Source organism: Argiope bruennichi, chromosome 1 (genome assembly GCF_947563725.1).
Source record: "Argiope bruennichi chromosome 1, qqArgBrue1.1, whole genome shotgun sequence".
Taxonomy (NCBI): Eukaryota; Metazoa; Arthropoda; class Arachnida; order Araneae; family Araneidae; genus Argiope; species Argiope bruennichi.
Genome location: NC_079151.1, coordinates 30017501 through 30028980, shown reverse-complemented (window position 1 = coordinate 30028980; position 11480 = coordinate 30017501). Strand labels below are relative to the sequence as shown.

At 25.3% G+C, this 11480-nt stretch overlaps 1 protein-coding gene across 1 annotated transcript in view; it reads left to right on the top strand.

The window, feature by feature from the left end:
- Positions 1-40: 40 nt before the first annotated feature.
- Positions 41-11480, top strand: part of LOC129968473 (uncharacterized) — a 28467-nt gene continuing 17027 nt past the window's right edge. Inside the window, exons 1-6 of the mRNA XM_056082387.1 lie at positions 41-621; positions 858-919; positions 4236-4309; positions 5640-5724; positions 9738-9829; positions 10222-10296. Coding sequence (XP_055938362.1) covers positions 550-621; positions 858-919; positions 4236-4309; positions 5640-5724; positions 9738-9829; positions 10222-10296 — 460 coding nt within the window. The 5' untranslated portion in view covers positions 41-549. The remainder of the gene's footprint in view (positions 622-857; positions 920-4235; positions 4310-5639; positions 5725-9737; positions 9830-10221; positions 10297-11480) is intronic.

Genomic DNA, 11480 nt, shown 5'->3' with positions numbered 1-11480 from the left:
AACTATCCGATTTGATACTTAAGCTAGCAAATTAGTTTCGTTTTAGCTTAGCAGAAAACTTGCTATACTTTACTATTTGCTACATTAAATTAACCAAGTTATCGGATTTTTGTTCGATCTAGTTTAGCAATTTATGAAGTTCTGGTGTGAATCTTGAGTTACATATTTGTTGTAAAGTGATTCATATATCTCTTCAAATTGATGATGCAAGTCCTTTTTTAATTAAATTAGGATTAAAATTTGCCGAAATTATACCTAAGTAACTTACTTCAAGAAATATTTCCTAAACTATATCAGAAGTCACTTTGTGAAACTGATTCCATTTAAATTTACAACATATATAACGGGATGCATCTTTCTGATTGCCCTGCATATGTTTCTTGACTTTGCGTTGAATTCGAACCTATAGTGAAATATTTTCTGTGCATTATTGGCGAAAAAAAAGCAAGTATGTATTTGGCGCCGGCTAAAAACTATTGTAAAAAAATTTCTCTGTTTGCGACTTGAATGTTCTAGCAGTTCGCATTAAGTGCTATATTGGATAGAGAAATGGAGTCATTTGCAGAAAAAGAATGTAGTGCTTTGGGTGGCTTATTTCAGTATATTGTGAATGATTTGAAGGTAAAAATTATTTAATGTAATATTTATAGAAGCACGGTTTTTTAAATCTTTGTTTAATATGGTTGTTGTATTCTGAAGTATGAAATATCTTCTTCACTTGTCAAATCTAAAGTAATTTTCATACCTTTTATCCAATTTTTTATATCCTTTGATTACATTGTTTTGTTATTTTTTATTTTGTGTATGCATTTTATATATTTAACTGTACTGTCTTTAATAAAAATTATCCATCCCAGATAGCCACTCCTGTTTGGGAGGATTTTCTTGGAAAAACTTCAAAACTCCACACTCATATCAAGTAATGTATTTTGTATATTCCTGTTTTTTAATTTCATGATTTACTTTGAGAAACTTTTAGAAGTATAATAAATATAACCATTTGAAGTTTAAAATTTTGCCTGCCCTTTTTAATTTTGATTTCTATGATTTTCTTTATTTAAATATTTTAAAATTTTGCATCCACAATGCTGTTTGAGTTATTTGGGTATTTTTTTAAAGCTAAGATTTCCCTCTTAAGATTTTTCTAAGAGGGAAATCTTAGAAAATCCTTCTTCATTTGTAAAAATACATTTTTAATTTTATTTATTATAAAAAATATGTAAAAATCAATTTTTTATAAATTTTTTTGTTAAATGAAATTCTGAAATGTTCTTTTAAATTTCTCAAAAACTAGACCACATAATTTTTAGATGTTGATATATAGATCATTAATGAGTTTTAAATGTTCAGATATAATTTGAGACAAAAATTCTGATAATTATAAATGCTTATTAGAAATAAATGTATTTTGAAAAATGTTTTTACACAGAATTTACTTACTATTTTATTAAATTTCCAATCTTAATTTAAATTTTGAACATGATTTGAATAAATTTATTTTGTATGATTAATGATACTTTTTCTTGTCTATTAAAAGATGTTTTGTAATGTCTATCATATATTCTATAAATCATTTGTATATATTTTTTTACAAATGGTTAGATGGCATGTCCCTTAGGAAATGACTTTTCTGTATTTATTAGCAACTTTAAATGCATCAGAGATAATAAAAATCGTGCTATATTCATTTTTTATATTAGAATATATCTTTAATATTATGTCTCTTATACAGAATAAGTAATGATTGGGTTTTATGGTGGAGAATTAAATTTGACCATGCTATTCTGAATTTTTTTTCATTTTATTTACATATAAATCTTTAAATCCTTAATAAAAAGCTTTGTTAAATCTGAAAGATATACTTAGTCCAATATAGGAAAATAATATGGATACTAAAAATATTAATGTTTTAGTAATAAATTTTGTATTTAATAAACTCGTGTTGAAAAGTATCAATCAATACATACGTAGAAAGGAAAAAAGGAATATGAGATATTTTAAGAAATAGCTCTTTATATATAATAGGAATCTGAACGTTCTAAAATGTGGATAATTCATTTGGGTATACTGATTTGTTATTGGACATTGATAAATTGTTTAAAGAAAAAAAAAAAGAGATATAATTAAAATATGTCTCTTTGTCATGTCTTGATAATATAAAACTCTCTACTCTAATAAAATTTATTTTCATTTTCCATGTGTATTAAATTTATCATTTAGAACAAAGAATTCTTTTAATATACTTCTTAAAATCTATCAAAGAGACAATTTAAACTAATACTTGAAGATTTAACAAATCTGTCAGTTAATTCATTGTTGGATGCATTCAAGGAAACTCAATAAAAAAAAAATGAACCTAATTATATATATAAAGAAGTATTGTGATCTGAAGCACTGAAAATTCAGCAAATGATTTGAAACATTTGCGATTGAATTATTTATATATTTGTCAACAAGTTATTAGCAGTTGTTATTTGGAACTCATATAAGATTACATATATTTTTGTAATATAAACAGAACAAGGATTTGAATTGAAAAGTCAGATTTATATAAATGCAATCAAAAGGCCGACTTATACAACATTTTGAATCAGCTGTGAATAATGGAAGGAAATTGTAGTAAACTTTATAATGATTTGTAAAAAAATTGTTGTTAAACTTTAATGGATGTTTTAAGTTTTCAAAATATTTCAATAGATTCGAGCATTGTAATACATCAAGACATTGTATGTTATATGCATTGTTCAAGAAGTCAGTTGATAAGTTACAGCTAAAGTTCAGTGTGACTTTTATAGATTTCATAAAAAATGGATGTATGGTAAATTATATGGTGTTCTTATATAAAGAATAAATTATGTCTGTTTAGAAAAGAGTAATAATGTTTTAGATGATATTATTAACTAATTTTAAATACTCTACATTTTGCACATAATCTTTTGAGCAGAATAAAATTCTTAAAGATGTTTTTAAGAAAATTTATACCCTGAATATTTTTAATAACAAATATTTTTTCATTTAAAATAAAATATTTGTAACATAGTGAAAACTTTGCATGCTATCAAAGTTCACATGAAAAATATGAAAATGTCTTTGGAACATTATTATTTGTAAAATTTTTCAAATTTATGTTAAGAAGTTCCCAGGCTCTGTATAAACGAAACTACATAAGAACTTTCTCTTTTTGCTATGTTACAATATATTTATAACCAAAAGTAATATATTACAATAAAATAAAATATCCCATTTTGAAAGTTTTATTTATTTTAATTATTTTTGTTTTACTAATATATAGTTAAATAGGCATTTTTCTGTAACATGTATTAATATGTTAAATAATTCAAAAATTCTTTTTCAAATTATGAAAGAAAAAAAAACCAACCACTTTTGATTTTTTTTTCCCCCTCATGGGGGAAAAAATCTTTCTCTCTATCTCTCTAAAATTCTCTATCTTTTTTAATGCCTTTTAATTGGAATAATATAAAAATATTTTTAATTTTTTTCATCTTATTAATTTGTAAATTATATAACATAATAAAAACTTTAATCTTAACAATTTGAAATGCATAATTCATAAAAATCAAATCATTTTTTTTCCAAATAGTTAATTGCATAAAAATGAAATAAAAGAGGATAATAAAATATAATAATCTTTATACATAAGAGAGACTTGGTCAATTTGTCTCCATGAAGTGTTCTTAGTCTAGCAGATGCCTTTTCTTTGGATTTGGTGGTAGTTTATCACCTAATCAGCCTTTTCCAATAATGCTAAGAAATTAACATAAAGAATTAAAGTATATTTTTATTAGGATTTGTAGACTTATTAGGCTGTCTTCTAGGGTTTTTTTTTTTTTTTTTTTTTTTTGTCAAATTTTAGTTTATTATTTTATATTAAAAATATTTTTTTAATGCTTTCAAATCTCAATAATACCATATACATTTTAGATTAATTCTTTAAAAAAATGTGATATTCACAATAAGTTGCTGCATTACATAAAAGTGTAGCAGATTTAAATCTATTTTTTGAGAGATAATAGATTTTTATGTAATGCACTTTGAAATTCTTATCCCTTTCAAAGTCTATTTTATGTATCTGCAAATACTTGTTGAATGCATAAAATATTGCTATTTGAAAAAAACTGTGTTGATTTTAAAATCGTATATGGTTGTACTTTTCTGTTTTTTTACAGGCCATTGTTCCATGAATGTTTTTTAAAAAATAAGATTTTTTTTTTCAGGGCTACAGTTCTAGCACTTACTGCATTCTTAGATGCCTTTCAGAAAATAGCTGATATGGCAACTAATGCTAGAGGTAGTAATGATATCCTTATCTTTTATGTAAAGGTTCTGAAGAGAATTTTTTCGTGGATTATTTAAATATGCTAAATAAATTATTTTTCTGCAATATCTTTGTATGGATGAATATCTATGATTTGCTTCCCTGTACCATCATTTCAATTATTCACTCTCTTCCTCCCTTTGTGCTTTAATTCTGAACTTAAAATAGTATTATTTTTTTTTTATTCATCTTTCAAATGTGTGTGTAATAAATATGTATCTAAAAGAACCATGACCAGTATCTTACTGAAAATAATAATAAACAAATTAAAAGTTTTTAAAATATTCTTTAAGAAATAAACTCTAACTTTAAGGAATATCTCAGGAATAAATTGTAAAATGGCTGTAATTTTCTTAGGCTTTCATCGTTAATTATGAGTACTTTTTCCACTAACGTCATTATAGCCAAAATATGTACCAAGTTAAGCTGTATGAGGATGGGAAGCATCCAATCTTTACACTTTATAACTTAAAATTACTGCCTTATTTTTTTTTAACAGTTTGATGGTTATTGATAAAAATATATATATATATAATGTTGCAATCAATTAGTAATCCCTATAATAACATGTTACTTTTCAGATTAAAAACAATTATAAAAATATCTAATAAAATTTTAGAATGTTTTATTGTTTTATAATTAACATGAAATTATGTTTTCTATAGATATTTCAAAAGTAAATCATGATTTAGTCTATGATTTTTTCCAAAGCATTAATTTACTTCTGTGATAAGTTTGCCTCTATTACCTTACATTAAATTATGTTGTTCAAGAAAATGCATTTGCAAATAGATGTTGGAAATGTAGAATGTTGTTTATAAATATCAATATAAATATGATTGACTGATAAAATATTGTCTATTAGTTTTATTAATTTTCTGGTCATTTTGTTTAAAAAATATATTAAAAATAAAATTATAATTTGTTAACTTAACTTAATTTTGCTGTTAAAACAAGATTAGTGTTTTTGCTTGGAAACATTTAAAAAATACTCAAAGCCTTAGATCCAGATTGCTCTGAATTAAAATATTATATCTTATTACCTAAATTTTTAAATAAAAATGTGACAAAGAACAGCATACTAGTAAAATAAGCAAGTAGTATTCTCTGTAAATGTCAATTATTTTTATAATTACTATTTCTGATTTCTTTCATTTATTAATGATGAAAAGTTTTTAAATTTTCTTACTGTAGGGTTCTTATTGTCTTTAATCATTTAACCTTGTTCGTTATTATTTTCTTAAAGTGGTAGGTTTAATATGCTTTAAAATAATTTCAATACTATTTTTTCTTTTTTTCGTAGGTGCTACTAAGGAAATAGGCTCAGCTCTTACAAGGCTATGTCTGAGACACAGGAGTGTGGAAGCAAAATTGAAGATATTTTCTAGGTTAGTTTCTATATAAATTTATTTTGATTTAATTTATGTTCACTGCTTTCTTCTCAGTTCCATATTTAATAATGTGAATTAATCTATTAATTCTAATAGTTTTCTTGTATTTCAGATTTCTTTATTTTTATGATAAAATAATGAATGTGTATTTACTCATCTCAAGAAGGTTTTAAGTTTTGCATCTGCTTAAATTTTTGTGTCATAGAGAACTGATGGTAAGGTCCTGTAATCAGGATCATACAATGTGTGTTCAAGATACAATTCCAAGAAAGATTAATTGCATATGTAAGCTTATTTCGCATTGTATCTGCAATTATCAATTGAAAATCCTCTTTCAGGTGGGATATGGAGGCACTAATTGGGATGCCACCATCATTCATAATCTGATAATATATCAAAATTATGAAGTCTATTTTAAAAAATCTTTTGTGCAGCTTTGAAACAAGATGTTGATTTTACTAATCATTGTTAGTTTTTTCTGAGAGTTTTTTTTTTTTTTAATTTTTAAAAAAGTACCCGTAATTAGCATTTAATTGCTGCAAAAAAAATTTTTACTATTTTTCTGGAAACAAAAAATTTTAGCTAACATTTTCTCAATTCATTATCTTTGTTATATATGTATACAATATGTGTGTTTATGTATGCATAATTTTTACTTAATATTATTTGTAAAGGTTTTTTTGTATATGTTCAATAATACTAATCATATTATACAAATATATAATTATTTTTTCTTTGGGAATTTTCAAAAAATTTTATTTTTCTGGTTAATATTTGTAAATTCCTTCAGTATCTAGTAATCATAAATGTATTGTTATCAGTTTTTTTTTTAATGTATATCAGAACTTCCCCTAAAACCAAAATTGTTTCATCCCATGCTCGAGTGAATTCTTATAAAAAAGACTGGCTAAAAAAAGAAATAGAGCAACATCAAGATCATTTTTAAAAATTTTTTCTTAGACATTAATCCCAAAGGTTGATTAAAGAATTCCATAATTAAAATATGGCATCATTTATCTCATATTCTAAACAAACATATTTGAAACTATTTGTCCTATTTCAAAATTATTTTCATCGAAATGGTATACAATCTAGATAAAATAATATTTTAAAATTATAAATTCAATTGGTTTGAAATCAAAGATTAATAAATTTGAGTGTTTTTTAATTAAATTTGTTTAATATCTTTATTCCCAAGTAAGGGAATATTGTATATTTACATCCAAGTTTTTTCGTCTTTATGAGATATTGATGCCTTGTATATTTTGCCTTATTTTGCTTCAAAAAATATTTTTTTTTTTTGTTTGGTAAAAATGGATCTTTTAAATTGCACATATGATCAAATGTTTAATTTAAGTGCATTGTCAAGTTAAACTACATTGAATGACATAAAGATTTTTCATATTTCTGTCTAAAACTTACTGATCAACGTTCTGTATAAAAGGACTGATCAACGTTTTTAGGATTGATGACAATTATTTTATTTTTACACTTTGCTCAAAATATTCTTTATTTTTGTTTGTTTTATTAAGGGTAGTTTTTTAATGTGTCTTAGTGTAGCATACATTCCATTTTTATACATGAATATAGATTTTTTTGTTTTGTTTTTACATATAATATTTATACATGTATAACATTTTAGCTCTTACAAATTTTTAGTTTCTATATAATTGATTGAATAATCACATGAATATTTCATGAGTTCTAGATGTGGTTTTGATTTATCTTTTTAAATATATTGTTTAATTGAATCAGATGCATTCCATTTTTTTTTAATGTTTTCAGTGCGTACCTCTTACTTTGATAGTGAATCTTGCTGTCAAATTAATAACAATTTGATTAGTGCATGAACAGAAACAATATATCAGAAGACAAGGTTTTACTTATTTTCTACTAATATACTGTTTTATATCTGCTTGTATATATACATATATGTTTATGACTCAAAGAAATCTGCAGTTCAGATGTGTAAAAAGAAATGCGATCCTAAAGGTAAAGTGGTCAGAAATCTCTATAAAAAATGAATTCAGCAGTAAGGAACTACAGAGGAGAAAGTTTATAGCAAAACAATGACAAACAATCAAGTCCAAGGAAAAACTAGAGTTGAAGCTACTAAGAAAATATCTGGCAATGCTGCCAAATTGCAAAGAAATATTCATTTGGAAAAAATAACTTTCAGGTTTCAAAGATTTCTTCTACATTTGTGTCTTGTACACAAAATGAAACTGCTTACTAATTTGACTGATGCTCAAAAGCAAACTATAAAATGGCAATTGAGTCATATCAGTGAAATATCTGAAAGCATTAATAAAAAATTAGTGATGTGTCTAAGATATGTTATAGAGGTTCATTGAGTATTAAAGCAATATTTACTAAAATATGTTACTTCAGATATATTTGCAATTAATTACTGGCTTTCCCTTCATGTTTGTTCTCTATAGACCTTTTAAAATTACCTAGACAATATACTTCTTAAAGTGTCTTTGAGAAAATTATATACTCTTGATTTCTTACTTATTTACTTACTTTTACTTATTTTTATAAATATTTTGAAATGAATATAAGAACCAATTGGGTTGCAGTTTGGATGATTTTTTTTTTTTTTCTGTACATTGACTAAATTCGATTTTTTTCCCCTTTTTGTATGGTTTCATGTCACATTTTTGGATTTCCTTTTTTTTTTTTTTTTTTTTTTTTTCGGTTAGCACTATTCTCACTATTATCAGAAAATCCATTGTTTTAGTTGAAATTTATCATAAAGTGAGATCTTGTATGGTATTCTTTATAATGTTAATTCACAAACTGATTGATCTTCACAAATCTTGCAATAACATAAATGCAACTTTGCTGGGCTATCCTGATTACATTGATTTATTTAAAGAAATTTTAATTTGTCTTCAGATTTTGATTTCCAGGATCACAATAATACTCTATTATAATATTTGTTTAGAAAATTTTTAGTTTTACTTAAATTTTGTTACTCTATTAAATAATTTTCTGGGCCTTTCAATTATTCTTGCATGTGTAGTCTGCACTATTTTGTTCTTGATGGACTTGTGTAGTCTTCGGAGTGTCTCACAGTACATATTGGAGTTAATTGTTCTGAAAGGGAAGCACTTAAACTCGGTCGGCGAACTCAAGGATGCTGTGAAAAACTGGGTCTGGTCACGGCCACAGGAATTCTGGGAACAAGGAATCCTTCGGCTCATTAATCAATGGGATCGTTGTGCTCAGGTCTATAGTGTATACTTTGAATAAAGTCTTCATTTACACTCACAGTGTCGTTTCATACCTTTTCATTTGAACACCCCTTGTAAGTTTTATCAAAAATAATTTCTTATCTTTTTTTCTACTTCCTTCAGTCCTTAGTTCAACAATCTCTGGAATATAATTAATTACAGTATGCAATAAATTATTGATTTGTTGCCTGAAATTTCTTTGAAGGTCCCAAAAGTGAATTTTGCATCAGACCCCACTTTTGTTTGGGTCAATTCTGATTGGCCTCTGACATTGAGATCATAAACATTATTGATTATTTTGATGCATTCTTTTCCAGTGAAATGTTTTCTAAGGCTCTGTTTCATTTCAACTTTATTTTTGAAACATGACAGTTATAAATCAAACTGATTGGTTTTGAATATTTTTAATTCATATTTATTGTATGACATTAAAAGCTTATATGTCATTACTAAATGTTCCACTTGAATAATTAGTTAATTCATAAAATTGAGTTCATTTTAACAGTTGAAATTGGGCATTGATCAAGCCAAAGAATTTTTTCTGTAAAATTACTTCTTGTTTTTTAAAATTAATTTTGAGCAGTATTTTCTTATTTAAATAAATATTAATTTTGAATATATCTAATTACTTTAAAACAGAAAAATAATTCCTCAGATTTTAGAGTACAATTTTAAATTTCTTTTTTGTTTTAAACCATTTATTTTTATATCTGAACCCTATTCAACTAATAGAATGTGTCTTGGAAAGGTAATACTTGATTTGTATTTTAGTGCCCTGGTTGACCATTTAGTGATTCCACTGCAAGATAAACTGGAAGATTGGAAGAAAGTGGCCTATCAAATGGACAAAGACCATGCTAAAGGTCATTCACCTGTCCACTTTCTTTGTCCCACTTTTCTTATTTTTTTACTTGATTTTTATTTCATGAGCATGTAGAATGCAGATGTGTGCATGAACTGTAACAATGCTTTCTTTATTTAGTTGCCGTTTTTAGTGTATCCATGGCATGTTCTAGTTTTATCTTCAGTTTTATCGAGAAGATTTATTTTATGGGTTTCTGTCTTGTGGTTGTAGTATGTATGGTATTCATTCCATTTTACTTTTATGAAAAAAATGTTTGTGTTTCTGTGAAAATTTTATCTATTTGTTTTTAATCTTAAACAAGTAAAGTAGTTTTATTTTACAATTTCTATAGTTTTATAATGCTGCATTTTATTGAAAGTTACTTATGTTAATAATAATTTCTAATTTCAGAGTACAAAAGAGTGAGGCAGGATATAAAGAAGAAATCTTCAGACACACTACGATTGCAGAAAAAAGTTCGCAAAAGTAAGCCCATCTAGATATTCAAAAAAAAATAAGCTAACTGTTTTATTCTTCTTCCTAATAAAAGAAAAATATATTAAAATATATTTATTTTAAAACATATTTATACAAATGCACATGAATTAATTGAATCTTGTAGTATCTTGAGATTTATTTCCATGGTTATTTAATCCTTTACTGTACACCATTTCCCCCCCCCTATAAAATTGTGAATTTATTGAAATAAATGTAAAGAATATTGAAAATTTTTTAGTTAATTTTGAGCTTGATCTTTTTAAATTAGACTAAATTAATGAAAACCATTGATTTTTGTGATGAAGTTTTCTTTATTAAAAACTCTTCAATTTAAAACTATGGCAAATGAATATTTTTGTCAAATGATAAATTTTGAAAATTGAATAAAATGATAGTAATGCAAATATAAATTTTTAAAGACAGAGTTGTTTCTTGTTAAATGAAGTGCAATTGTTATGCCTTTTTAGAAAATTTTGCTTAAAGTGATAGATTTGTGCAGGGCTGCCGCGTGGGTATTAAGCGCCCTTGTTCAAATTGAAATTTGGCGCCCCTTTATGGGATTCTGTTGCACTCTTATAAAGTGCTGCAAATTATATGTGAAATACTCTTTTATAGTATTCCAAAATTTGACTTTCGAACTGAAAAGCTTTAAAATTATAATATTTAACACGTTTGTCTTATTGTTTTTTATTATTACTTAAATTATCTTATTTTTTTTTTATTATTTCATAAATTTTAAAAACAAGACAAGGATAAAACTTTTTAAGTAAAATATAAGAATTAGAAAATATATTTAAATATGGATTCTCCTAGCTTTAGCAGCTACAAACGCTCGTATCAATTCTTTTATATTTAATTTATCCAAAATTTCGCTGTCTATGGATATAATTGACAAGTCCAGTAAACTCACCTGCGCCATGGTAGATCGCATGTAGTTTTTTATAATTTTAAGTTTTGAAAAATTTTTTGTTCTCCAGTAGCCACCGAAGCTAGAAGGGTTAAAGAAATCCGTAAAGCTATTCCAATATTTGGAAACGTATCAATAAGATTGTTTTCATTTAAAATATCAATAGGTGGCATATCCTCTTTGGTAAAACATCGCAAAGATAAGGTTATTCCCTGTTAATTCACGGGCACATTCACACGGTGGTGCCGTCACCATCATTACGAAA